Source organism: Phascolarctos cinereus, unplaced genomic scaffold (genome assembly GCF_003287225.1).
Source record: "Phascolarctos cinereus isolate Bilbo 61053 unplaced genomic scaffold, phaCin_HiC Scaffold_4;HRSCAF=312, whole genome shotgun sequence".
NCBI lineage: Eukaryota > Metazoa > Chordata > Mammalia > Diprotodontia > Phascolarctidae > Phascolarctos > Phascolarctos cinereus.
Genome location: NW_027555847.1, coordinates 4,591,630 through 4,619,118, shown reverse-complemented (window position 1 = coordinate 4,619,118; position 27,489 = coordinate 4,591,630). Strand labels below are relative to the sequence as shown.

At 54.3% G+C, this 27,489-nt stretch overlaps 1 protein-coding gene across 3 annotated transcripts in view; it reads right to left on the bottom strand.

The window, feature by feature from the left end:
- Window positions 1-267: 267 nt before the first annotated feature.
- Window positions 268-27,489, bottom strand: part of EEPD1 (endonuclease/exonuclease/phosphatase family domain containing 1) — a 67,387-nt gene continuing 40,165 nt past the window's right edge. For 2 of the 3 annotated variants that reach the window (XM_020964391.2, XM_020964388.2), the window contains exons 4-9: window positions 9,813-9,923; window positions 8,369-8,503; window positions 7,283-7,424; window positions 5,011-5,112; window positions 4,089-4,283; window positions 268-3,106 (exon numbers count right to left, since the gene is read on the bottom strand). In XM_020964391.2, the coding sequence (XP_020820050.1) occupies window positions 2,904-3,106; window positions 4,089-4,283; window positions 5,011-5,112; window positions 7,283-7,424; window positions 8,369-8,503; window positions 9,813-9,923 (888 nt within the window). In that variant the 3' untranslated portion in view covers window positions 268-2,903. The remainder of the gene's footprint in view (window positions 3,107-4,088; window positions 4,284-5,010; window positions 5,113-7,282; window positions 7,425-8,368; window positions 8,504-9,812; window positions 9,924-27,489) is intronic. The other variant, XM_020964389.2, reaches the window with a different exon arrangement.

Here is a 27,489-nt window from a genome sequence, read left to right as displayed (position 1 = left end):
TGGGTGTGTGTGTGTGTGTGTGGGTGTGGGGGGGTGTGTAATTGGGAGGGCCGGGGAGGGGGACTCATTCACAAACGAGGCGGGGTGCAAACACAGGTGTGAGGTCAGGGGCTAAGCGAGAGAGGCGTCTCCTGGGGGAGCCCAGCACCTCTGGGCAGAGACAGTTCGAGGACCCTCCTCTGAGACTGTCTGGACAACTGACTGAAGACAAAAACGCCATCAACGGAGCCAAGCAGCCGGTTCTGCTGACGCTTATTTCAAGTCAAGTCAAGTCAATCCAATAAGCGTTTATTCAGTGCCCACCGTCTGCAAAATGCGGGGCTGGACAGGAGGGACACAGAACCGAAGAGGAAACGGCACCTGCCCTCAGGGAGCTTCCACTCTAGGGGGGTACAACAGGGACCGCTCTGTTTTCAGATGACCCGAAGTGGGGGAGAGGGAGGACTGGGGGTGGAAAGGAAGGCTTCCCAGATCAGGAGGCAGATGGGCAGAGCCTTGAAGGACGACATGAAGCTGAGGAGGGGGCCGCTTCGGGGGACAGCAACAGATGCAAAGATGGAATGTCCAGTTGGACCATCAGCAGCCAGTGCAGCCGGACATAGAATGCTCAGAGAAAAAGAATCAAGTCTGGAAAGAGATTGGGCTGTCTGTAAGTATAAGCTAAGGAGACTGGAATTTTGTCTCAGGGGCACCAGGAAGCCATGCCCTAAGGAAGATGGCAGCTGGTTGGGGGAAGCTTTGGAGAAAGTAGAAATCAGAGGCAGGGAGACCAAAGGAGAGGTGGGAGGGCCTTGAACTAGGGTGGGGCCATCCGGGCCAAGGGGAGGGAACAAATGTGAGCAGTGTGAAGGGAGGATGGACGGGACATGGCAGCTGGCTGGACATCGGGGTGAGGAAGAGGAAGACCTCCAAGGTAGAACCTGGGGGCCGGGGAGGACAGAGGGGGCCACCACCAAAATACAGAAATTTGAAGACAGGCTTCTGAGGAAGAGGCGAAACAACTATGGGACCCCTAGAATGTGCCCCGCTGGTGACTGGGGCTGTTGCTGACGCTTGAGAGAGGTCAGGGCTGGAACTACCTGCATCTAGACTTAATCCGGGGGAGTGGATGAGATCCACAGGAGAGAGAGATGGTACATGAGGAGACAGGAGAGCCTGGACAGAGCTGGGGGCACAGCTGGGCTAAAAGTGACAGGGCAGCGTGGGGGAAGGGACTAGGAAGGGGGTCAGAAAGGGAGGGATGGGGGCAGTTAGGTGGCACAGTGGATAGAGCACTGGCCCTGGAGTCAGGAGAGACCTGAGTTCAAATCCTGCCTCAGACACATAACACTCATTAGCTGTGTGACTCACGGCAAGTCATTTACCCACAATTGTCTCACCAGAAAAAAAAAAAAGAATGGGAGGGAGGGAGGGAGGGCAGGGGAGAAGAGAGGTGGTGGTTGGTATTGCAGGTAGTAAAGACTGAGAATTTAGCAGTTAAAAGACTGTGGTGACCACTGGGAGACAAGCTTCAGGAGGGTGGTGGCCGGCCTGGGGTCAGAAGTCAGACTTTAAGAGATTAAGGAGGTAGTCTGAAAGCCTCTCCCTCCCCTCTGCCTCATCCCCCCCCCTTTCTTTTCTCTTTGCCCTGCTACCCCCCTCTCCCTCCCTCCCTCTCTTCTCTCTCTCTCCTTCCCTCCCTCCTTCTCTCTTCCCCCCTTTCTCTCCCTCTCTCCTCTCCTCTCTGTCCCTCCTTCCTCTATCTATCTCCCTCTGTCTGTCTCTCTGTCTCTGTCTTTCTGTGTCTCTCTGTCTCTCTGTCTCTCTGTCTCTGTCTCTCTCTCTCTCTCTCTCTCTCTCTCTCTCTCTCTCCCCCTGTCTGTCTCTCTCTGTCTCTCTGTCTCTGTCTCTGTCTCTCTCTCTCTCTGAAAGGGAGAAGAGATATGGGGAGGTAGCTTGAGGGGAGGGTCAGGCACGGAGCCAGCAGGTAAGGACAAACAGGATACACAGGAAAGTGAACTGGGGAATGATAGAAGGAGCTTGAGGATGAGAAGGACCGGGCTGGGTATGGGAGGCCAGGGCCTGGGGCCCGGTAAAGGAAGGTCCTGCATCCCAGGGGTCGGCCAGTAAAGGGGTCAGCCCTGGCAAGGAGAAGGGTTGCCTCTCTCTTCCTGACCAGGCAAAGGGAGGAGCAGGAGAGACGGGGTGTCTGGGAGCAGAGAACGAGGGAGGACGGTGCCCAGGACCTCCATTCTCTCCTCAGAGGAGAAGGCAAGGTCAGCTGTGTGCTGAGAGCACCCAGAGGCTGGAGGCCAAAAGCCCCAGGGCAGGTGTCAGACCACTGGCACCCCACGTGGCAACACAAATGTGGGCCAGGCACAGTCAGTGAGATGTCCAGCTCTGTCCTGCTCGTTTAGCTCTCAGGAGCAGAGAGGCTGAAGATTAGTGGAGGATGAACGGTGAAGGTCAGAAACAGAGCTCAAGGGTAGAGAACAGCGCCTCGTTAACCCGGTCTCAGCCAGGACCAAGCAGGGGAGATCGCAAAGGGAGGCCCGAGCAGGGAGGATGAACTGAGAGAAACACAGAGAAGAGCCTGCCCACGGCAGGCAGCACTTTGACCGTTCCAGTGCATCGTTGGGCAGAGCCCCTTGTCTGGGCCCCCCAAGACCTCTGGCTCAGGACAACAGCTTCGGTGGGCTGCTGAGGGGATTCCCTTCTCCATCTGCATTTGGACAGGAACGTCCGGTCAGATAAATGCGTGCCCGTTCTGTTGCCCATAAAGAATCACAGCTTCACGTGCAGGGATGAGACTCCGGAACATTCCCGGAGGCCTCAGAGGAGGAGGGAGGAAGGGGGGGCGGTTCGCAGACGAGGCTGCAGTCCGAGAGCTCAGCCTCTCCTCGGCCCCCGCTGTCCTGGCGCTGTCATCGCTCATGTTTGCTGTGGACCTCGCTCTGCTCCAAGGACACGCCGCTGCCACCGCGGGGGACGCCCTCCTTCTTGTTACAGTCCTTGTCGGCATAGAATTCAGCCAGCACGGGGCAGTGGCTGGATGCCACACCCCCCCAGGACCAGTTGTCTGGGATCCAGGGGTTTGTGAGGCCTTCTCTCACCACTGCCCAGTGGCCTGGAGGGAGGGAGTAAAAGCGAGACATCAGGGGAAGAGCGAGGAAGCTCCTGGTAAGGGTGAGAGCAGCTTCGGAGAGCCTGGCACAGCACACCGGCTCTAGGGTCAGGAGCTGTGGGTTCAAATCCCACCCTCCTGCCTGGGGAACCTGGGACGAGCCCTCCTTTGGCCTCAGCTTTTCATCTGTAGAATTGGCGGCCTCTGAGCTCCAGACTGAGGCTCCTGGGAGGGGAAACTCCTCGTGTGATTCTGGTCACTAGAGTCAGTGGTTAACTGAGATCAAACCATTTACACAGTGACGCTGCCAAAGGCAATGCAGGGGGTTTTAGCCTGGGGTCTGTGAAGTTTGGCTTGGCTTCTTTAAACATTTCACCGACCACTTCAATCAAACTGGTGTCCTTTGTAATCCCTGCACTTGGCGGCCTGCATTAAACACAACTCTGAGAAGAGGGCCCAGGCTTCACCAGAGGGACCGCCCGAGGCCCCAGAAAGAGAAGACCCCCCTGGTCCAGGTTCCATCAGCTGACCTCCTCACTCTGTCTATAGAAACACAGCTTCTGCCAACCACAAATGCTCAGCCTCATCCCCACAGCGAGTTACTGTGTCCTGTGGGCCCACAGGAGGTCTGAGGTATAACTGGAGCCCTGCCTCAGGCTGCCAGACTGGGAGGGGGCTGCCCGCCTTGACGCCATGGCCAGCAGCAGCTCCAGTGGAACTCTGCCCCTGGTTAAAGCCACAGACGTTCCCGGGTGGGGGCTAGGGGAGCACCCCGTCAGGGTCTCTCTGTGGGCGACTGGGAGGCCACGAGCCCCAGGAGCAGTTTGTGATCCCTGTCCCAGGAGCCAAAGTCCCCAGTGTCTGAGGAGGGCGGCAAAGCCAAGCGCGAGGTTAACCCAGGCCTTTTTTAGAAATCAGCCCAGTGTTCGGTGTGGCCACAGCTGCCCCGGGACTGCCTCACGAAAGGGGGAGGGTGGTTTTTTACCTGTGAAAACTTTCTTTAGGCTTTTACTGATCCAAATGTTGTCCAGTGACTTCATGCCCTGAGGATTCTTGGTGCTGATGTCAGTGAAGGTGTTGCCGGGGACCAGGGGCTGGAACTTCTCTTTCCTCAAGATGTCACAGCTGCTGCTCTCTGGAGCTTGGCCAAAATCTCCCAGAATAACAAAGTCTTTTTCTCCTAGAAGGGTGGTAGGGAGAGAAAGAAGGAGGAGGGGGGGAGATGGGCAAGGGAGGGGAAGGGAGAAGGAGAGGGAGGGAGAGAGAGGGAAGGAGGAAAGGGCGGGGGAGAAGCAGGAAGGTTCATGAAAAGCAGGCATTTCTAAATATGATCTCACTTGAGCCTGAGAACAGCCCTGGGAGGGAGGTGCCATCTCTATTTCTCTCCAGCAGGTGAGAAAAGTGGGCTCCAAAAGGCCCCCAAGACCTTCCTAGGGTCCGTCAGCTGCTGAGCTCAGGAGGGCCGGGGACAGGGCAGGAGTGCCCGGTCCAGGGCTGCTGTCACTGGAGGACAGACACAGCCAGGCCTGCGGACCGGGGAAATCACCCCCTCCCTCCCGCCACCCATCACTCTCCTCCAGAGCCTGCAGGTGCTGCTGGGGGCATTGCCAAGCTCAGAGCAGCCTTCTGTCCACCCACAGAGGCCTAGGGTGGGCACCTCAAGCATAGGCAGTGGGCAGGAAGGCTTAGAGAGGGGAGGCAGGGAGCCAGGGAGGAGCCCACAGAGCCTGGTCATCCCAGTAAGAAGGGGTGAGGGCTTTAATGTGGGGGGAAGATGAGGTGATAAGACCAGAATGACAGTCACCAGAATATTCTCCACCCCACACATCAGTGAGACACTGTAATACAGTCGAGACTGTATGAGGGAAAAGCCCAGCGGGCGGTTACAGTGGCTGGGAGTCACTCACTCAATGAGGCCTTGACTGCTGGAGCCCGAGGCCCTGGACCACGCCTGGCTTGGCTACCTGGGCTACCCTGGAACACTGACCCTCTGGGCCTCAGCTTCTCGTCTGTAAAATGAGGGAGTGGCGGGGTGGCCTCTTAGGATCCCTGCTTCCAGAAGCCTGTAATACCTGCAGAATGCTCCCCAATACCTTCCCGGGGATGGATCTGCCGCCCCTCGGGGTGAGGGGGCAGGGAGGAGGCCACCCAGCACGCCGGGGCTCCGAGGTCTGGCCTCGTCCCTTCTGAAGTTCTCAGGGCTTGGCCTGGGCCAGAGCACTTGGGAAGGGGCGGCCCCACAGGCCCAGCCTGGGCTAGAGGTGGGGGGCAGTGTTGGGAGACAAATGCCGGCTCTAGCATTCACTGAGGGAAGCTCAGAGTTACAGGCCCCGATGGCCCAGAGGAGGCAGGTCCAACCTCAGTGAATGGGGGGGCTCTTCCCAAGCTGTACAGTGATAATAATAATCATAACTGTGATCACAATAATCGCCAGTGCTTTGGGGTGTGATGTCCTCTGAGCCTCACCACAGCTCTGACAAAGGTGCCCACTATACAGATGAGAAAACTGAGGCTCTGGGGTTTGGCGACCTGACCAGAGTCCCACAGCTGGGAGGGGCCTGGTCTCCCTTATTCAGACTCGGTCTCACTCCCACCCCACAAACACATGTGTGAACACTTTGAATCAGTAGCATGTGCTTGGAAGGAAGGGGTCTGACCCCCCTTGCTGCATGGATCTTCACTGATTGTATGCAGGTGTGTGCTTGTGTGTGTGGGAATGACTTCTAAGTGCCTGCCCAAGGGCTGGTTCACGCAAGGTGGACAGAGGTTGAGATCGGTCCACGTGGGACCTGTCGTGGATCTCCTGGGAGGTGGGTAGCATGCTCCCTGCTCCCCAGGCAGATTGTGGCCCTACTGCAGCTCCTCCCACCCCAGACCAATCTCCTCCGTGTTCTTCCCCCTCCAAAGCCATACCCCATCCCCACCCCTCCCCTGCCCATGACAACTCTATACAACACACCGGCTTTCTGCAGAGATGATTCCTCCAAAATGTGCCCAGCACAGTGCACAGCAAACACTTTCTCTGAAATATTTTACTACAGTGTCAGGTACCATTTCTATGGTGCTTTAAAAGTTTTCAAAACACTTTCCAGGCATCACCCCTGACCCTTCCTGCACTTGGGGGAGGGGGCTAGCACCCGGTAAAGTGGCCCCCAGGACTCAGGGTTTGCTGGGTGAGGTGGCCCCTCGAGCCCAGCCCTAGCACTCAACCCCCGGGGGAGGGGGTGCCAGTACTGCTCAGGCCCAGGCCCAGCACTCAGTCCCTGGGGGCCCAGCATTCAATCCCCAGTGGGGGGGGGTGTCCCAGTACTGCTCAGGCCCAGGCCCAGTACTCAACCCCCAGGGTCCTGGGCCCAGGCCCTTCCAGGGTGCCTAAGCTGCTTTGTGTCTTTTGAAGCTCAGAGCTTGGGTGGGGCCCCAGAAGCCTTCCTCCTGGTCACTACTTATCTCTGCCCCTGGAAGCCCACAGAGCTTGTGCCTTGACCAGCCTGGGGTGGGAGAGCTAGCTCGGGAAGGTGGGCCAGCAGCACATCAAGGCCTCACCATCCCAGGGCTGGAGAGAAGAGGAGGAGAAGGCGCCCAAGCCTGGCCTGGGCCCGCACAGACATGAAGGCCATTGGCCTCTGGGGCACAAGTCTGTGATGTGCAGCCCTGGCAGGCAGGCAGGCAGTCGGTCAAGTAGCTGGGTGAAGCCTAGGACCCCTCCTCAGACTCGGGGTTTTATGTGTATAAACTAAATACCCATGATTACAAAGGCCCAATCACAGTGAAATGGCCACCCTTTTCTTTTTCACAGGCCGCTGGGCTGTGATCCAGTGGGAAAGGGTCCCCCTCGCAGGAAGCCAGGACCCAGCCAGGGAGCTTTCAGGGGCAATCCTGTTTGAGGGCTCCTGCCCTAAGGGAGCTGACATTCCTGTCTCCCAGGGCTGGACATCCAAGGGGCTTTGTGAGTAGTCATTAATGACAGCTGCCATCCTACCTCTCCATTGAGGACGATTCCCTCAGGCACATAGAGATGCTTCTGGGATGAGTGAGACACGAAGCCCAGGAATGGTCCCAGCCAGCACAGCACACGGGGGGCGAGGATTTAGGGTGGAGGCCCGCGTCCCGATGGCCGGCCCTGCCAGCCTCCCGCTCCTGGGTGGCGATGAACACCCCCCTTCTGGCCCCTGCACCTACCTTTTAACATGTCCTGCAGGGTCTGAGCAAAGGGTGATACTCTGCGGCTGTTGCTAGGGGTCTTGCCAGGATTCTCTCCCCCCAGGGGGCAGGCTGGGGCTGGCAGACACAGGTTCACCAACATGAGGTCATTTGCCCCAATCTGGACAGGAGGAAACAACAGAAAAAAGAGACTGGTGAAGACACCACTGTTGGAAGGGCTGGCCTGCCTCCTCTTGGAGGTGTGAGGGGCAGGATTAAGAGCCAGCAGACCCTTCACGTGGTGGGGAGCCCTGGATGCTGGGGAGCCCCACCAGGGGAGGTGCTTCTCGGGGCCCAGGGCCACAGGGGAATGCCTCAACCAGGAAAACTGCCCTGGTGTCAATGTGTTTTTTTTGTTCTGGTTTGGACCTGGGACTCCTCTGGGGCTAGAGTCTTCCAGTTAGAAACTCCCCCTCTGAAGATGAGGGCACCTGTTCCCCAACTTGGAGGCTAAGAGAGCCGCTGCCCAGGGTCGCCCAGCATGGAGGCACTCAGTGGGCATTCAAGCAGTCAGCAGGAGCTGGGATTTGAACCCACATCCTTCTGTCCCAAATCCAGCATGTTTTCCACAGTCCCAAGCAGCTACCCAAACTCATTAAGCATCAGAGCTCAGTCTTATGAAATTCCATTCCTAAGAATCACAGATCTGGGGCAGGGGGTCCTGACGTGGGTCTGCAGACTTATTTTTCAAAAATGCCTCGATAACAGCTTTTCCATCTAGTCGGCTTCCTCTGTGATCCCATGTGCTGGATTTTACACATGTAAAAACATACTTCTGAGCACGGGTCCAGAGGCTTCCTCGATTGTTGCCAAAGGGGCCGGGGGAGGCCTAACCTGGCACTAGAAGGGATGGTCTCAGAAACCATCTAGCCCAGCCCCCATTTTACCAGAGAGGAAACTGAGGCCCAGACAGGGAAGGTTCTGGATAGAAGCAGAATTAGAGCCCAGATCCCCCAAGAACAGCAGTCTCCACTGCACCACACTGCTCCAGACAGATCCACGCTTATGTACGACCCACATGTGCACGCACACACACTCACATGTGAAAACATGCCCGAAGGGTACCTTAAAGTGCGCAAGATAGGGGTTGGGGTTTGACTGTTTCCCATTGCTGTTGGCCTGAGGGCCCTCCTGGAAGCCTGCGTCCTTGAGCTCTATCCCTGCAGCAGCATCCCAGAGGAATCCCAGGTAAGTCCCGCCCTGTTGGGAAAGAGCAAACAGGTGGGAGGCAGCCCTCCTCTCCTGAGCTGGTGGGAGGGCCTGGCAAAGGTGGGAAGCAAGAGACCTGAGCTCCAATCCTGCCTCAGCCACTTCATAGCCCGATGACCTGAGTCAGTCACGAGCTCCGAGCCTCAGTGTCTCCCCCGTCTGCAGAGGTCATCACGAGCACCTGCAGCACCACCCTCTTGGGTCATTGGGAGGCTGAGGGCTAAGGGCTGGGAAGCCCCTGAAGAAGACATCCAAGGAGGCCCTTTCTTCTGTCTGTACGGACGCCCGGAGCCCGCAGGCCGGCGCCCCTGCAGCCGAGATCCTCCTCAGCATCACTTCGTGGCTACTCGGGTGCATCAGTCCCCTTCACCCACCAACGAAGAGCAGAGTCTCAGGGCACCCGTGGGTGGGAAGAGCTGGTGGACAGGGACCCTCCTGGAGGCAGGAAAATCTCAAATCCCTCTTACAACTCTCCTTCACTGTATGACCATGGCCTAGTCATTCCACTTCTCTGAGACTCAGTTTCTCCATCCATAAAATGGGGATCATAATAGTGCCTGCCTCGCAGGGCTGTTGGAAAGATCAATGCTACACTATTTGCAAAGCACTTTAGCACAAAGTAAGCGCTATATAATCATTATCATTATTGCCGCTACTACTAACACCGACGTAGCACTGACAAGAATGATTATTGGTTCTCCGTTTTTTGTTTCGTGTTGTTTTGTTGGTGAGGCAATTAGCGTTAAGTGACTTGGCCAGGGTCACACAGCTAGTGAGTGTTAGGTGTCTGAGGCCACATTTGAACTCAGGTCCTCCTGACTCCAGGGCCGGTGCTCTACCCACTGCGCCACCCAGCTGCCCCGAAGAATAATTATTGTTATTTTAGCTCACACTTATGTAGCACTTGTAATAATAATTATTAGAGCCAAGATTTATATAGTGTTTATAATAATTACTATTATAGCTAACATTTATATACGATTTAGAATAATAATTATTAGCTAACACTTATGTAGCACTTAGCTTGTACCCAGCACCAGGCTAAGAGCTTTACAAACGCTATATCACTAGGGGCTATTATGATCCCCATTTTACGGATGCCGAAACTGAGGCAAACAGAAGTTTTAGTGACTTGCCCAGAGTCATACGGCTAGTAAGTGTCTGAGGCTGGATTTGAACTCAGGTCTTCCTGACTCTACTCCCAACGATCTCTACGCTGCCTCACATTCAAAATGCCTCTGGGGACAGCAAGGACCCCCGGACGCTCTCACAAGGCAAGGCATCTCCCTAAAGGACGCACCTGAGAGAGCTGGCTGGAGGGTTTCGCACAGACGACGCTCCTCCACGAGCCCCGGGGGCCCTTCCACTTCCGGACGCTGGGCAGGGTGGGCTGGTTAAGCTCCGTGCAGAACTGCAAAGACAGGTCACAATTGTGGTCAGGGGTCTGATGGGACACAGGAGAGAACCGAGCAGACTGCGAGCCACAAGTGCGGCCACCAGGGGGCGCCAAGGAGCGCACTGGCTGGGAGCTGGCGGGCAGGCGGGACCCCGGAGAGGCGGCGCTTGCCCAAGCACACCCAGCTCCGCGGCAGGCAGCGACCTCGGTGTCCGGCTCCAGGGCCAGACCGGCATCATCCACGCGAGAATCAACTGCACCCGCCAGCCCAAGGGATCCGAGTGCAGGGCCTCTGCCGCCACGTCGGCCCACAGACGGCTGTGGAGCGCCTACTGTGTGCCAGGCGCTGAGTCCCGGGCTACCAAGGCAGCGCCTGCCTGCACAGAGCTCACAGGAGGATGCCCACGAGCGAACAAACATACCTAGCAAAGCTTCGGGCAGGGGGGATGGCAGAATGAACCGAGGGAAGGCACCGGAGTGAAGAGGGGCTGGGAAGGCTGCCTGGAGGAGATGGGGCTTTAGGGGGGACTTAGAGGAAGCCAGGGAGTCAGCGGTCAGAGCGGGGCAGGCGGGGAGAACCGCCAGAGAGAAGGCCCAGAGCGGAGAGATGGAAGGTGGGACAGCCGGGAGGCCGTGGCCCTGGACCGAAGAGGATGCGAGGGGGCGAGAAGGTGGAGGGCTCTGATTGATTTTTATCACTGATCCTGGAGGCACTTGGGAGCCACCCTTGCTTACTGAGTAGGGGATGATGTGGGCCGGCCTGCCTGCTTTGGTTTTCCTCTCCTAAAACCCAGAGAGTGCCGGTCTCCATAAGATGGAAAGGAGCACGTACCATGAGCGCTCATGGTGAGGGCCTAGGGGTGGACATCACTTCCCCACAGCCTCCCTTTGCATATTCCCTACCCTGCTGGCATTCCTCTCTGATACACAGAGGCACAAGAGTCCCTCCAGCGGGCACCTAGCTTCCAGTCAGTCTGTGACTTCATAGCTAAGTCCAGCTGTGTGAAGGAGACTGTCTTTGGCCACTCAGATGGAGAACCCTCCGTGGGCTGGACTGCTAGCAGTCATTGCTATCACCTGTCATCATGAGGGGAGGGGCATCACTGAGCTGGTCCCCACTGCCTTCCCCAGAGAGACAGAGAGAATCCAGAAAGGCAAGCCCACCCAAGTGGAGACTAATGTCTCCAGTACTACCCAAGGGTTCTGGCATGCTGAATTTGGGGGGTCACTGGCCTAGCCCTGGGAATACTCTCTGCTCTGGCAGCTATGGAAATACCAACACCAAGATGAGCCAGGGCTCCAGTGGGAAGGTACTTGCCTTCTGAACACCTAGGTAAGGACCTAGCTCTGTGCCATGCTCAGTAGGAAGACACACCCTCAACTATCTGGCTTTTACCAGGGCAACATCCTTTCCCCAAAGCTGGTTGGGCAATCCCGGTTTTCAGGGCCCCAGGACAACGTTATGGGTGACAGCACAATGGAGAGGGGCTCACATGGACGGCCTCATGTCTCCAGCACCTCTTGGTACACTAAGGAACCTTGGGAGCAGACACTGGGAGCCTCGGTGAAGGCATTTAGCACTCCAGAACTAGGTGCTATTTCCTGGGATGTTATGGTTGTACACAGACGTTGTCCCTCCCCAAAGGGCCAAGCTTCCTCTGATGACTCATTTCCACCCCAATGATAAAGGAGGAGGGGCATTTCTGGAACCCCGAATTCTGCCCTCCAATTGCTGCTCACACTCATGGGTCTGAAAGGCCTCATCTCTGGGCCTCACGGGCAAAACCGGGGCTCTCCTAAGTCTATAGGGACTAAGGTCACAGAGAAACCTAAAGGCTGAGTCTTGGACGCCGAGTACAAAATTGTGTCATTGAAGGATGACCCTTCAGTGTTACCTCACACAGCTGGCCTCCCTGGCCTGCAAAATGTCTGGGTTTCCAGGTAGGTGGGACTGGGAAAATCGAGTCTCAATCATCTGAGAGTGGGGGGCTTAGGAGAAGATAAGAATAAAAGAACTGAGTACCTTTCCAAGCCCCAATATTCCCAGCCAAAGTTACAGGCCTGACTATTTTCTATTTTTTCCAGTTTTTAAGGAAAAAACAAAAGGTCCAAGCGTGTAAATGTACTGGATTGTTCAACCTAACAATCCCCACAAAGCAGGGGGAAAAGTGTAGGTCACACTCCTGGCCGCGGTCTCTGGCTCCCTCCCCCATCTATCAAAAGGAGGGAAAGCACTGGGAGCCTGCCCAAGGGCCCGGGCTGAATCTGTCGCTGAAGAAATCTGAGGCCCGACTCTGAGAAGATGAAACTCAGCATGGCTCCAGGTACAGGCTGGCACCTGCCTTCCGAAAAGCAGCAGCCCAGGTGCAGGGGAGCCCGAGCTCACATTTCAATGGAGTTTGAATGTTTGCAAAGTACCTGCCTCAGGAGCGCCCTGACAAGTGGAACCTGGGCATTATGATCCCCATTGTACAGCGAGTAAGCCAAGGCGGAGAGACGTCATGTGACTGGACCAAGGCATCAGGATTTGAACCCAGGCCTCTGCCAACACCCAGCCCAACAGCCATCACCACCGGCTGTCCCTCCTCAGGGTGATAAAGTCAGTCATCAAGCCTTGGTCAAGCGCCCTATGGGCCAAGGCACCCAGCTAAGTGCTAAGGACAAGAAAGGCAAAAGTCAGTCCCTGCCCTCAGCGAGCTCCCAGTCTGAAGTGACCCATCGGGACAGATCATGCCTCCGTCTCTGCTCCTCACCATGGGCGGTTTCCATGGGGCAACATGGGCTTGGGTAGAGGCCACATGGGAGGTGGGGGGCCTGAGGGAGAGACCTTTGGCTGCCCTGGGCCCCCAGGCCAAACCCAGGCCAGGAATGGGGAAGTGTGGGGAGACGGAGGAGAAGAAAAGGGGACAGAAGAGAGGCAGCAGGTCGGATGGGGAGGAGGCAGGGAGGGCACAGAGGAACCTCTCTTCCCCCTGCTCTCATCCTGCCGTAATCTTCGCGTGAACCTCGCCACCCATTTCGCCAGGCACCGGCACCAGCGCCGGCTTAAGTTCCTGAAGGCTTTTGTACTAAAACCAGCCCTTCCAGAGCCAGCATCAGCATTCCCAAAGCTCCTTCCTCCCAGGGAGGCTGCTGGCCTCGGTAGTGAAGGCCAAGTAAGAGGCATGGGGGGGGGACCTCCCACTGCTCACCTTTGATCCTGGCAATAAAGGGGTCAGCATCACCCAACACACATGGGATGGGGCATACAGGAAATGCAGACTAGCTTCCCCCGATCACCACCCCACCTCTCCCTGTAATGGAGGGCTAGATTTGGAGTCAGAGGAGCTGGTGATCTCCGGTGTCACTTCATGTCTCTGACCTCAGTTTCCTCCTCTGTAAAATGGGGTGGGGGAACTCTGGTCACCATGAGCCCAACAGACAACAGATGACTAACTGAACCGCCTCACCCCCACTCACTTCCCAACTGCTTGCCAGGGGGCTTCCCCGCACTGCCCCCCCACACTCCTGAACCTCCCTCCAAGGCGACCAGCTCCCTCACCTACAGATGCAGTGGCCTCCTCACAGTCCTCTTCTTGCCCTCGTCTCTGCGGTGGCCAGCAGGGCCGATGGCCCCCTCCTCCCTTCTGCTCTCTCCCCCATCGCTCCCGTAACTCAGTTTCCCCCCTCTTCTCCCATCTGCCTGGCTGTTCCTTTCCAGGCCTTTGCTGTTCATCTGCCACTGCCTGAGTGTGTGCGCGTGCATGCGTGTATGCGTGCGAATATGCACGCATACATGCATATGTGTGTGTGTGTGTGTGTGTGTGTGTGTGTGTGTGTGTGAGCCCTGGGCCTCTGCTCTTCTCTCCACGCTCCCTCCCTTGGTGACCCCATCAGATGCCTCGAGCTCATTGACCGTCTCCAAGCTCTTGACTCCCCATTCTGAGTGGCCAGCCCTGATTAGGGCTCCGGTTCTAGTGCCCCGTGTGCCCCCGAGGGAGCAATGCGGCTCCCCTCCACCTTCCCTGCCCTGCAGACACTCCATGCATCCTAAGGCCTCTGGGGTCTTGCTGTCCACCCTGCTATACAGAGACCCACACGCAGGACCTTCGGGCCTTATCTGCCTGCAGCAGAATCCTTCCAACGAGAGCCAGAGCTCCTCCAGAGCAGCCGCTATTTCCTTTGTATGCCCAGCACCAGTCAGAGTGCCCAGCACTTCACAAATGCTCATTCATTCATTCACTCATTCAGCATCCTATCGGCATCTCAAACTCGTCACTTCCAAGACGGAGTCGCCCTCTTTCTCCCTAAACCAACTCATCCTCTGCACACTCCCAGTCACCAAGAGTCTCACCCTGGAGTGGACCACGGTTCCTCCCTAGTTCTCTGCCCTCCTCAAGCACCAGCCTAGCTCAGGCCCTCTCACCTCTCACCGTAGGAGCCTCGACTTGACGCCCAGGCTCACTCCACGTGGCCCTCCTTCCTGCCGTCTATATGACGACCCAAGTGGTCCCCGTGTTCCATCTCTGATAGCCACACCTTTGCCCTGGCTGTCCCCCACGCCTGGAATGCCCTCTCTGCACCTGCCCACTGTAAATTCCTACTTTCCTTCAGGACTCTGCTCCACATCCTACCTAAGCCCTCCCCTCAGCACGCCCCCCACCACATGCTGGGGCTCTGCCCCCCCCAGGAGGTCCTTTGTGTTTCCTATGTCTATATTTTGCATGGATGTATCTGTGTGCCTCTCCCACCCCACCCCCACCCCCAATAGAGGTTTTTTTATCACTAGGACTAAAGCTATCACATCAGCCGGTTGTCAGTCTTGTCCCATTCTTCCGTGACCCCATTTGGGGTTTTCTTGGCAAAGATACCGGAGTGATTTGCCATTTCCTTCTCCAGCTCATTTTACAGATAAAGAAATTGAGGCAAACAGGGTTAAAGACTTGCCCAAGGTCATACACAGTGTCTGGGTGGGATCTGAACTCAGGTCTTCCACATTATGGCGCCACCTAGCTGCCCCCAAAGCCATCACATAGTAGAAGTTTAATGAATGGTTGTTCCCTTCCCTTTCCCCGCCTTCATAAATACTATGAATGAAGGAAGGAAGGAGGGAGGGAGGAAGGGAGGAAGGAAGGAGGGAAGGAGGGAAGGAAGAGAGGGAGGGAGGAAGGAGGGAGGGAAGGGAGGAAGGAAGAGAGGGAGGGAGGAAGGAAGGAAGGGAGGGAGGAAAGAAGGGAGGAAGGAAGGGAGGAAGGGGGGAAGGAAAAGGGAAGGAAAGAAGGCAGGAAAGAGGGAAGGAAGGAGGGAAGGAAGGAAGGAATGCTTCCTCAGCCTTTCTGCAGACTCCCCATCACCCCTCTCGGCCTCCCTCCAGTCACTGCGCTCCTGGGCTAGGGAACAGCCATGAGTCCTACCCATGGGGATCAGAGAGGGTCTTGGGGCCATCCCTGTTTAAACACTCCTATCAAACCAAGCGGACCCAGCAAACAAGCGCCTGGCCTTCAGCCTTTAGCCCCCATGCAAGTTAATTAATAGCTGCAGTTCCCAAGGAGCCAAGTCCTGAACACCACACAATGCACTCTGTAGGCTGGCGCACACTGGGCACCACTTTCTGGCAAGAGCTTCTCAGGGGCACGTTTCCAAAACAGGTAAAGATACAAGCAGGTGATGAAAACAACTCCCTCCAAGCATCATGAAAAGGATGCGTAAGGGCAGAAGCCACAGCGAGCAAGGCTTGGAGAGGCCCCTCCCCTGGCAAAGCCAAGGACCTCACCATTCCTGAGCCTCCTTGGGGGTGGATGGGACCAGGGCTGGACGTCCAGGCTCAGGGACAAAGGGGGGCGGCCTCCTTTGGGTCGGGGCCCCCCAGACCTGGCCCACAGTGGATCCTGCCAGGGAGTGGAGGCTGGAAGGGGCCTTCAAAGCCATCTGGTCCGACCCCCTCATCATACAGATAAAACGCAGTCAGAGGCCCCCCACCCTCTTCCCAAGGATTGCCCCCCTTCATTTTCAGAAAGTCTCTGTCCTGTGCTCCCCATTTCTCTAGCCTCCTGTGTCTCTGGATGGGCAACCCCCGGCCTCCTCCACACATGTGGCCTGCGACTGATCAAGGACCAGTGTTGAGGATGCAGGCACCGTCTTGGCATGGGGGAGTCAAGGTCGTGCCGGGAAATGAGAGAAGGAAATGAAGGCTTGGTGTGTTTCAAATGCAAAAGAAATTAGATTCTGAATGGAATCCAAAAAACCACCCCTGCAGCTGGCTCCCCCCACCCCCACCCCATCCTCCTACACTCTTCAGAAAGCCACAAAGATCCATCTCCCAGGTGGGGAGTGGGAGCTACGGCTCCTCGGCCCTTCTCTGACAGCTGAGGCAGAGGCAGGCAGGCAGCCATCATGTAACCAGGGGCCATGGCTGGAGGGGGGGGAGTCCTGGGGAGGTCCTGGGATTGGGGGAACTTTTTATTACCTCCCCACCCACTTCAGCTGATCTAGGAGGGTAGATATGGAAAAGAAGGGAGGGCTACTTTCCCCGCTGCAGCCCCAAGGCAGGATGGCTTGCATGGCAGAGAGACCCTCCCCTTTACTCCCCACTTCTGCCCCAGCAGGGACTCACAAAGCCCAGTCTCCACCTCTGGCCTATGCTATTTCCTTTTTCTTTCAGGGCAAACCACAGAGATCAGATTGTTCTTTGTGCCTGGGCATCCAAGGTAGAAGGGCCTGGCAACTGCTCCCTCCCACCTTTCTCCTGCCCCACAAACCTGGTGAGACAGTCCACAAAAGAGAATGTTCATGGCAAGCCTTACAACACTCTCTACCCATGGGGAGAGGTGAGAGCCCCTTCTGACATGGGCCGAGTCTCCTTCCCAAGATTGTTGGTAGCTGACGTGGTCAGGGGTAGACAAGTTGGCTGAGGTCACTTCCACTTCATCCCGGCCCTCTCCATGGCTGGAGAGAGGAAGATGGCCAAAGGCTGACTGGACACTGAAAGGGCACCATGAAACGTGACTCTTTGCCTGCCCACAGGGAGCTTACAATCTACAGAAGGATAAGACACAGACACAAAACTCTAAGAAATTACAAGAGAGTTATATATGTAGGAGAAGCTCCACGGAGTGGCTGGGGGAGATTTGAGGACGGTGGGACCACTCTAGCGAGGTGCAGGAGAAGAAATCAATGAAGACAGCGTGGAGGAGGTGGCATCTGAGTGGGGTCAGGAGAAAGGGGAACCTGTTTGAAGCATGGAGACATTTCAGGAACAAACAAAACATCTCGAAGCAGAGGAAAGGGACAGAGGACAAGCTGAGCAAACCTCCTGGTATTTTTTTTATAAAGGAGCAGGGGAAGAAGTAGGTGAAGTCTTCAGTCCTGTCCAAGAAGCCTGGCTCAAGTTCCTGCAACATTTGAGAGACAATATTAAAGGGACGGTTAAAGGAATGGTCCCTTCAGAGCAGGCAGCAGCAAACACCAGAAGCCAGCATGGGTTCATCGACAGCACTGTGCCACACGAACCTTGTTGCCTTTTTTGACAGGGCTACCGGCCTGGAAGTTCAAGAGAGTGCTGTGAAATTCACATCACTGGATTGTAGCAAGGCTTAACAAAGCTTCTCCTACTTAAAGGGACATCATCGGAGCTTATGCTCCCTGGAAATTCACCTGACTAGAATGGCCTGACTGACGGCTTTGACACAGCCCCTGACCTGGGTCCCTTTCATCCCAACTGCAGGCATGAATGAGATGCCAGCTGCCTCGTGCGCCAAGAACCAAAATCCTCCTTCCCTTCCTTCAGGGCCCTTCGCTACAGCCATGGTCCTCTAGCATGGGGCACAACCCCCCAGGACCTCCAGGACTCCAGGACCTGGCTCTCCAGCAGGCTGTTTGGGAGCAAAGTCCATTATAGAGAATTGGGTCAAGTCAGGAAGCCTATGAAGTCAAGGGGTGCCAAGAGACTCCCCGGGTCAGGCAGAGGCCGGCCTCCCTTAAGCCCACAGGCCCAGCTTCCTGCTTCTTCTGCCTCTGGTTTTTTTGCCTGTTACAAACAAGCAAAAACACAGCCAGGGCTGCTGGGGTCCACAGAGCTCAGCGCCCCAGGCTCCAGTCACCCCCCCCAGGTCATCCGGCCAAGTCCCTGCTGCCTACTTCCGAACGCGCCCTAGCATCGGATGTTTGTGTCTTTCTGAGCCAGGGGACTTTGAGAGCTGCGGAAGACATGAAGGCACTCTCACCCCACCTCCACAACGTTCCGCAGGGAGATGTGAGCTAATTTTAAAAGGCAAAAACAGCTAAGGAAGGAAACCAAGAGCTTCATGCAGTGTTTACTAGGTAGCACAACGGAGACAGCGCTGGATTGCAGAGTCAGGAAAATCTGAGTTCAAATCCAGCCTCTGATAGACACCAGCTCGATCCTGAGAAACTCCTTTAGCTTCTGCCCTGCCTCAGTCTCCTCACCCGTAAAGTGGGGACAATAATGGCATCTACTTCCCAGGTGTGTTGTACGGATCAAAGAGACAGCATGTGTACTAAGCCTTCAAGTGTTATGTGAATGCCAGCTCTTCTGATAAGCATTATGATTCTCAAGAAATACCTAGCTTGGGGCCGCTAGGTGGCACACTGGCCCTGCAGTCAGGAAGACCTGAGTTCAAATCCCACCCCAGACACTTGACACTCCTGTGTGACCCCAGGCAAGCCACTTATCCCCATTGCCCAGCAAAAACCAAAACAAAACAAAAAGAAATGCCTAGTTTTAAAATTCTCTTCTATGGGGGGGGGGGTCCATCCACACTGCTACTTGTCTACACAAGAGTGATTAAACATTTCCTTTAAACGACTTCTAAGGAATGGATGAGAGAATTACATTGTGAGCTCCTTGAGGGCAGGAACGGTCTTCTGCCACAGCGCTCAGCACAGTGCCTGGGATGCCACCATCTGGGTGGTGCTGGGCAAATCTGTTCCCCTCACTGGGCCTCGGTTTCTCCTTCTGTAAAACAAGGGCACTCTGAGGTCACGTCCCGCTCTGGAGCTAGGCTCCCTAGGACATCTGTTTCCTTGCAGTCATATAAAGATGGCCCCAGTGGTGACCCCAGGACCCCTAGGCTGTGACCCAGGGCAAACAAAAAGCGAGTCTGGCATGGAGCTGCCCGGGCCAAGTTCGGAAGGCTTTGCAGGAAGGTCTCAAACTTTCTTCAAACATTCCTCCCTGGAATGCTTTCTAGCGTTCCTCAGAAGTCCCCTAGTCCAACCCAACACGGAGGCCCAGGGACAGAGTGACCAGTGTGCTATGTGAAGCCTCTGAAATGCCCCATAACAATGAACATTATCAGCAGCATTGGGAAATATCTATTCCAAATGGACAGGTTAGAATTTTCCAAACTCTCCTGGCAAAGTCCACCTTAACGACAGACTGAGCATGACTAGGTTCTCAGGACAGGGGGCTAGAAACATCCGGAAAGTGACATCCCCTGCCCTTTCCTCCCCATAACCACTAGGTAGCCACGCCTCACTGAGTGAAAGAATGAATGCACCTTCCCAAGAGGGAGGCCCAGCCTGCTCCCTCTGCCCCCATGATGGTTATCAGGAGGAGGGACCAGGCCGGGCAGGAAATGTCTGCTGCCCAGTGTTCCGCTCCCCTCAGGGGCAGCGCCAGGCCCTGAAGCCACAGGGACGGAGGCCTCTGTCACAAGGCCAAGGTGGCAGACGGGCATTCATGCAGGCAATGGAGAGCTGGAATGCAGAGCCCTGTGAGATGCCCCCGACCCTGGGCCCCAGGACATCCCAAATGTCACTGCCTGGTGGACAGCACACCTCTTAGCAAAGCCTGCTGGCCCTGTCAGTGGGCATAGAGCCAGAGTCAGAGCTGATAGGGACCCACAAGGAGGCTGAAGGCAAGAGAAGGGTTTGCAGAAGGTGCCACAGGCTTTAAGGGCAGTGCCGGGATTTCAGTGCCTTGTTTCTAAAGCAGCATCTCAGCGCTTTCTGGTCGTACTGCGATTTCACCTTGCTCATTGGCCATTTTATTGCTTTGATTTCTGCCCTCTCCTTTTTAATCAGATGAGCCTAAGGTTTATTAATTTTATTAGTCTGTTCAAGTTTTATTGATCATTTCTATGGTTTTTGTTTCTAATTTATCTGCTTCCTGGCTGACATTTAGCACCTCCTCTTTTGTGCTTATTTTCAGTTTCTTTGTTGGCTTTCTCATTTTTAAACATTCAATTCATTAATCCTCTTCTTCTCTACTGTGTTCCTGTATGATGGTGGGAATATGATTTTTCCCCTGAAGGCTGCTTTAGCTGCAACCCAGAAATTCTGGTATGTTGTTTCATCGGTTACTATTTTTTTCCACATAATAATTATCACCTGTTCCTATGATTCGTTCTTTGACCTGCTCATTATTTAGGACATCATTCTTCTACCCCCTTCTGGATCTTCTGTCCTTTGTTTGTGGTCCCTGAACCAATGAATGTTTTTATTGCATTATGCTCTGTAAAGGATGTATTTATAATTTCTGCCTTTTTGCATTAGTTTGCAATATCTCTGTGCCCTAAAACATGGTCAGTTTTTGCAAAAAGTTCCATCTGGTGCTAAGAAATAAATATGTGTGTGTGTGTACATTATATATATATAAAGTATAGATATATGTATGCGTGTATATATAAACACACATATACATACATACACATTTACATACACACATACGCACACATATACACACATATACACACACATACATATGCACATATACACACATACACATGTATATACACATATATACATATACATACACACATACACATATACATACACATATACACACACACACACACACACAACACACACTTTTGCAGTCCCATTTAGAAAACCCCCGAAGCCGCTGAGCTGTCACTCCTCCAGTGGCTTCCATGTTTCCCCTTTTGTCTTTCTGACTCATCCAAAATGGAGCCAGGGCCGTGGAAGTCTTTGGTTACTCTCATGTCACCATCTCTGTCTGCTCGCGACTCAGATAACGTTTCCTTGATACGTGTGGAGGCCAGGGCACTTGGGGCTCAGTTTGTTACTGATGTTGGCCTGGTGTCTCTGAGTCCTTTGGGCAGAACATGATTTCCTCGTTTCTCCCTCTTTATTTTCTGAATGTCTCTTTTTGCTTTGTCAAACAGCATGTTTACAACTCCTGTTTTTTTGGATTTACTTAACACAGTAAATTTGTTTCTATCCCCTTAGTTTTATTTTGCACATCTTTGTTTTTTAAATGTCTTTCTTGTAAGCAACAGATGATACTTTTTTTGTCTGATCTGTCGCCTTTTTCATGTTACTGTTTCATCCCTTCACATTTAAAGTTAAGAGGTAGGTTTCTAGTTTCCTCAATTTGTCTCTAATGTTGGTTTGCCCCCCTTCATTGTAAACACTGTACTGTGTCTCTTCAGTTGCTCTGGCTTTAGATGGCCCTATTCCCGCTGGCCCTCCTCCCTCCTCACCTTTGATCTCCCTGCGACTCTAGTCCATTTGTTACCCTTTCCCTTTGGAATTCTGTTTATTAGTTTCTTTTTCTTTCCTGCTTTTATCTGATAATTTAATTTTTTCTTCTTTTCCTCCCAGTTAATCAAGTAGATTTCCCCCTTCTTCTATCCCTCAACTAGTCCTGTTCCTTGATTTTTTGTTTTTGTTTTATTTAATTTTCCTTTTTTGTGCCCTTTTGTGCCATATTTCCATCTGTTGTTACTGTTTTCACTGTTGATTTATTTGCTTATGTTCAAAGTCTTTGAGTTTTCTTCTTTCTAAGATCGTTGACAATTTCAGTATTTTCCCCCTCCCCCTTATTTTCCCCTATTGCTCACTTTCTGACTCCCTTCCCTCTGATGATGGTTTCCCTGGGGACTTGATCTCAAAGATTCTCAGCCTCCTCCCATGCCAGGTAATTACATTTCACCAGCCTAGCTCTCTGCCCCATCTGAATTTGGAGGGGCAGAGAACTGGCCACCACTGGATGCTGGGCTCTTTCTTCCACTCATGCATGGTGTCCTGTTCCCTCTCTTCTATTCCTCAGTCCTCTGGCCTGGCAGTTCAGAGTGATGCCTCAGGGATGCCACAATAGCCAGGGGTAATTTCTATCATTCAGAGTTTGGGCCTCCAAGTTCCAGGAGGAGGGAGGTGAGGTTGAGTTCTATTTCAAAGCCCTTCTCTCTGCTGCCCCTCTTTCCTGCAGAGATCTTTTGGGGTGTAGAACTTGTCAGAGCAAGTAAAGTTCCATGGCCTACAGCTGGGATCTCCCCTGGGGAGACTGTGCTATCTGGGATTGGGTTGGGTCGCAAGCCCAAAGGCAGGTCCTTGGGTGGGCTGATGCAGCCTTGGGTGGTGGGGGACAGGTGCTGAGTGAGCTCAGGGTGAAACATCAATTCATGTTTGCTTTCTTTAACCTTCTTGTGGGTTCTGGGTGTCCTAGCCCATGGAGACATCTCAAGTTGCTTTCGTCTTTGGCACACGATTTCTGCTTAGGAGATGTCTGGGAGCTCAGGGAGATCGCAGAAATGGCTGGTTTTCCATCTCATCGGTCAGCTCTCCTACAGCTTTCTATGGAAAGGTACTCCTACTCCAGGTAAATGGATCCAAGGCAGCTGCTAAGGCTGCATCCCACAGGGGGACCAGGGACACCTTCTGATATCACTTCTCATAAAGGCACTTATGCCCACCAGAACAGTGCGTGGCATACAGTAAGCACTTAATAAATCCTCTACCTAGCTCCTACTACTTAAGTATCTACCATGATGACCTTTGACTTTCTTTTTCAATGAGCTTAGATCCAGGTTTGCAGGGAAGGGTCACAGCCTCTGGGGGCAGAAGCTTTCAGGGAGCCATTTTATTCAAGAGTGGGGTAGGAAGGGGATACACCAAGCTTTCCCTCTGCCCCCCTCCCCGACCTGGAACAACCATTTGACATTTTTCCTTGAATGTGATCCCAAGAGCTGACTTTATTTGTAAGTCCTGAGCAAAGACAACCAAAAGAATGCCGCTAATTACTGACCCACCTCTACAAAATCTCTCTGAGAATAGAAGTCAGGAGCCCTCTGGATTTACTGTTTTCTGGCTATCAAGAAAGCACTCAACCTGGCCAATACTGCCTGTGAGGCTCTCCTCCAATATGGCATCCCCATGGATCAGTCAAAATCCCACCAGAGCTCCTCCCAGAACGGCTGAGAGGACCTGTCTATTCACTGTCGTCCATGAAGACGCATCAGGGTGTCTGCCGCTGCCCAGGAGACCATCTGGTGCAGGGCGCACATGAGAGCTGGCGAGCCCCTCCAGGAGCCTCAGAACCTGCGAAGCCTTGTGAAGGAGCCCTTGTGAAGGACTGGGTTCATATCCCAGCTCAGACACTTTGTCACAGTCAGATGCGCCCTAAGATTTATGAAATGAGACAACATCTGTAGAGCACCTAGCGCCGTGCCCAGCACATAATAGGGGCTTTCTCAATGCTTATTCCCTTCCCAGCTTCCTCATTTATGAATGAATGACTTGGACTTCTGGGTCTTAAGCTACGATCCCACGCACAAGCACAGAGAAGGACCCCTGCTCTCAAGGGCTCACACTCCACCCCGGGAGACGACATGAGTCCTTCCCCCATCTTAGTAATAATTCTGTCCCTCGGTGCACTAGGCCTGCATAGACGCTGCGTGTGGCTGTGGAGCTGGACCCGCCCCCGCTGAACAGGAAGGGAAGAAGAGGCCAAGAAACAAAGAGCCTCCTTATCAGCACCCCTACGCTTCTGGGCATCTGCCCCGCCATGGGCGCTGGGATGCCTCAGCCTCAGAAGAATAAGACCGAAGGTAAGGTACAAGAAGGCAGGGACAGGGCCACCGGAAAGGATGACTGCAGGGATGGGGGAGCAAGACTGAGGGGTGACTAACTCTCAGTCTGTGGGCTCCAGTGGTGCCCACACAGCTGTGAAAGATCCAGGAAAGCCCCCAGAACCCCAGATGCACCACCGACAGTCACCTCTCATCAGGACCACCTTGCAGTCCATCTGAAGCCTGCAGGAAAACCCAATGTCAACGGCCCTGGGTCCACAGCTCAGTAGCAAGGGGCTATTGGCATGGGGGTCTCCACTGGAAAGCATCCGCAGGGAGCCTGACAGGCTGCACTCAGGCCCTTCCCCATCACCTTGGGGGCCTGTCTTCTTCCTTTCCCGGACAGCCTTCTCTGTCGCATGCCATTTTCCATTTGTCCTCACGCTTTTTTTGTTGTTGTTTTTGTTGAATCATCTCTAGTCTTGCCCCCATGGTTGATGTATAAATAAATGTGTTTAAAAAAAAACTGAGCCCAAACCACCAGGCTCCTTCTTATCAGCAGCACTCCCACACAGAGGAGGCTCTAACAGATGCTGTCCATCATCATCCTCGTTTATAAATATCCCAGGTCTATTTTTTACACATCGGATTATCTACAAGTGAGGTGGCCCAGTTATTGGAGATGAAAGGATTGAATTAATCCTGCCTGGGGGAGGGCAGGAGGAGAGAGAGAAGAGGGAAGAGGGGGAAGAGGGGAAGGAGGAGGAGGAGAAGGAGGAGGAGGAGGAGGAGGAGGAGGAGGAGGAGGAGGAGGAGGAGGAGAGGAGGAGGAGGAGGAGAGGAGATTCCATCTGGGAACATTAAAGTGCCGGGACGATGAACAGCCCAGTATTGAAGAACAAGCCTTTCAGACAGATGAGAAAGCAGGAAATGAGTTACTTTCAAACAGATGAGGGGAGAGGTCTGAGGGATAGAGCCCCTGCAGCCCTCCTGCCCTGGTGGGCACAGCTGGCACCTGGGGGCTAGTGGGACACGCTCCTGCTAGATCACAGGCAGAAGCCAAGGGACTTGTTGGAGGGAGGATGGGTGGAGCCCTGACCCTGGAGGGGAGGGGCCTATGGAGAGAGACTGAGATCTGGGGGGACCAGGCCCCTATCCTGGGCCCCCTCTCAGCCCCATTGGGACCAGGAGCCAGATCTGGCAGATCAGCAGTCGCTGGAGTTGGGGGACAGCGGGCTGTCATCTGCTACACTTTTATTAAGAAGTCCACATCAGTCCTTATCCTATCCCAGCTGGCAATGGATGTCCATGGGGGAAGAGAAGGAAGGAAGGAAGAGAGGGGAGGGGAGGGGAGGGGAGGGAAGAGAGGGAAAGAAGGAAGGGAGGAAGGGAGGAAGGGAGGGAGGGAGGGAGGGAGGGAGGGAGGAAGAAAGGAAGGAAGGAAGGAAGGAAGGAAGGAAGGAAGGAAGGAAGGAAGGAAGGAAGGAAGGAAGGAAGGAAGGAAGGAAGGAAGGAAGGAAAGGGAAGGGAAGGGAGGGAGGGAGGAAGGACAAAAGGAAGGAGGGAGGGAGGGAGGAAGGGAAGGAAGGAAGGGAAGGGAGGGAGGAAGGACAGAAGGAAGGAGGGAGGGAGGGAGGGAAAAAACAGACAGATGGATGGCTAAATGAATGAATAAATAAATGTGCATGAAGCCCCTGCTCCATGCTAAGCACTTTATAAATATTTTCTCATTTGATTTGTTCAGTTGCCAATTACAAACAAAACTGTTCCCTTCCCCCAGAACACCTTCCTTCTGCCTCCTCTGCCCCTCCTTTGGCCACCACTTCCAGGAAGGTGGCCCATATTCCTCAGGCCTGGCTGCACCCCACTTTCCCTGTGGGATTTCAGAGGGGGCTGTCTCTCTCCTTGGAACTCCATCTTCCCATGGACATCCAAGACCTAAAAAGGGAACCTGACAATGGAGAGCCTTGAGTGCCCAGTGGAGGCCCCTGCACCTACCTTAGAGACCACAGGGAGCCATGGGAGACTTTTGTGCAGGTAGGGAGTGACAGGCTTGTGTTCAAATCTACATTTTAGATCATTTCCAGTCAAAATTCACCCAAATCCCACAGCTCCGAGGAGCCTTGTTCCTAGGAGTCAAGCAGATGGTGCCAGAGAGTGAAAGTATTCCAGTGCAGCCCCAGAGTGGCTGGGCTTGTGGCGGAAGGATGCCCACCTGGGTCCCCCCCTGCCCTGCTCTGGTTCACTAAAGGTTTCACTGCACTGGAAACATGCCAGTTCTATGCCCCTGACTGGGGGTGGGGATAGGCAGAGCACCTTGGGCCCCCAGGGCCAGTGGGCTTCAAAGTTACCCTCAGAAGCCTCCAAGAAAGCATGAGCATGGCCAGAGTCAGGGTGGGGGGAGGCTGAAAACACTGGAGAGAAAGGGGAAGCACGGAGCCAAGATCACCACCAAACTGGACACTCCACTGGGCCAAGCAGCTTGAGATCACCTGGGGAGGGGCTGGGGCTGGGGCAGCTCACCCTGAACCCTAGACCAGAGCCTCCCACAATAGTAAGTGCCCAGCAGCAGGTCTGGGGGTCCAAGTCCACACTTTGGGCTATTCTTGGAAATGGTTTCCCTCTCCAGTGCTATTTTTATAGCCATGATGATTCACCATTCTCTCCTTTCTGATGGAGAAATGAGTCCTATTCCTGACTTCTCTCCAGGCAGAGCACCCTGGGTGAAGGCCAGAGAGAGGTGAGGACATTTATGAGGGGCGAAGCCTGGTTTGTTCTGGTCAACTTGGTCAACGCCATGTAAGTGACAACTGTGGACACAGCCCTGGGCTTTTCTTCCCCAGGAAACGCCTGGCCCTGCCCTCTTAGGGCTGAGTCAAGGGTGAGCAAGGAGCATCAGCACAGACACAGCAGCAGAGGGGCCCAAACACCCCAAGCGAATTAGGGTTGTGGCCAATGGAGGCATCTGTGGAGGCCTTTGAAGAATGCGCAAGAATTCAACAGGAAAGAGCTGGTGGGACAGTATTCCAGGCACAGGGAATGGTACAAGCCATGGCCCGGAGGTGGGAAAGGGCCAGTGACCGGAGAAAGATAGGGCTGGGAAGGGACCCCAGCACCCAAGCCTCAGAGAGTCCTGAATACCTGGCAAAGGGGCATGGGCTTCACCCGGGACACAGCTGGGAACCAATGGATATTTCTGAAATCAAGAGCACCATGACCCTAATCTCACGGGCCTGCTGAGGTCCGCCAGCCTCAGTCTCCCCACGCACCAGTCCATCCCCCATTCAGCAGCCAAAGGGATTTTCCTAAAGGACGCGTCTGACCAGATCACCCACCCCCACCTCCAGGAGCAAATACCCAATGCTCTGCTTGGCCTTCAAAGCCCCTCCTACCGTGGCCCCCCCTGACCTTTCCAGTCTTCTTCCACCTTAGTTCCCACTCAGTACTCTTTGATAGAGGAAGAACGGACTCCCCGGTGTTCCATGAACAAGACTCCCCATAGCCTGGTTCTGGGCATTCCCTCTGGCTGTTCCTCATGCCTGGAACTCCTCCACTCTGCCCGCTGACCTCCCTGGCCTTCTTCAAGTCCCCCCCAAAACTCTTCCTTCTCCAGGAAGCCTTCCCCATCCCCTCTTCATTCCAGAGCCTCCCCTCTGTTCACTATCTTCTATTCATCCTGTATTTAGCTTGCTTTGTATAGATTTGTGTGCATGTTGTCTCCCCCATTAGACTATAAGCTCCTTGAGGGCAGGCACTCTTTTGCCACTTTTTATATCCTCAAGGCTTAGGCTTTCCAGCTGTGTGAGGCAGCATTTTCATCTTGGGATTTC